Below are 685 nucleotides of genomic sequence, written 5' to 3'. Positions count from 1 at the left end.
GACACTCGTCTTCCCAGGCTGGCTTCCAGCTGTGATCTTCAGATCTCAGCCGGCCGAGTCGTTAGAATCCCAGGCGTGAGCCGCCAGAGCCTGGCCGCAGCTTATTTTTAACACCAGTCAGTACTCCAGGGCCTGGGCCCAGGAGTGCAGAGGTAATTTCCTCTCTGTCGTTCGCAACGGTTCAACTGTATCACAGTTTTGGAAAACCCTCCCAGCAGTGCGAAGGCTGACACTAAGTCTGCTCAGTGAAGGGACCTGGGGCGGGGCGGACGCAGAGAGGCATGGGCACGTGACAGGGAGGGGCGTGGCCGTGAGGCGGGGGCGCGGTGGGGATGCCGTGCGCATGCGTGTGGGAGCAGGCGGGGGCGGAGCAGCCGTGGTGAACCCACGCTGTAAACAGACAATATGGCGGTAGCGGCGGCACCCGGAGCTTTGGGTGCCCTACAGGCCGGCCGGGCCCGCCTAGTGGCCGCTTGCTGCACGCGGCTCGGTCCAGGGTGGAGGTTGTCAGGTTCCTGGGCGGCTGGCCGGCTGGGCCCAGCGCTCGGGGCCCACAGCTGGATGCCCGCGGCCGGGGGTCCCGCCCAGAGGAGGGGCTACAGCTCGGAGGGGAAGACGGAGGACGAGCTGCGGGTGCGGCATCTGGAGGAGGAGAACCGAGGTGAGCCGCGTGGGCGCGGGCCGC

General features: G+C 67.2%; 1 protein-coding gene across 1 annotated transcript in view; it reads left to right on the top strand.

Annotated features, from left to right (window-relative positions):
- Nucleotides 1-346: 346 nt before the first annotated feature.
- Auh (AU RNA binding protein/enoyl-CoA hydratase) overlaps nt 347-685 on the top strand; it is a 154,248-nt gene continuing 153,909 nt past the window's right edge. The window contains exon 1 of the mRNA XM_013026432.1: nt 347-661. Coding sequence (XP_012881886.1) covers nt 406-661 — 256 coding nt within the window. The 5' untranslated portion in view covers nt 347-405. The remainder of the gene's footprint in view (nt 662-685) is intronic.

Source organism: Dipodomys ordii, unplaced genomic scaffold, assembly GCF_000151885.1.
Source record: "Dipodomys ordii isolate 6190 unplaced genomic scaffold, Dord_2.0 Scaffold93, whole genome shotgun sequence".
NCBI lineage: Eukaryota > Metazoa > Chordata > Mammalia > Rodentia > Heteromyidae > Dipodomys > Dipodomys ordii.
This window is presented reverse-complemented; position numbering and strand designations above follow the sequence as displayed.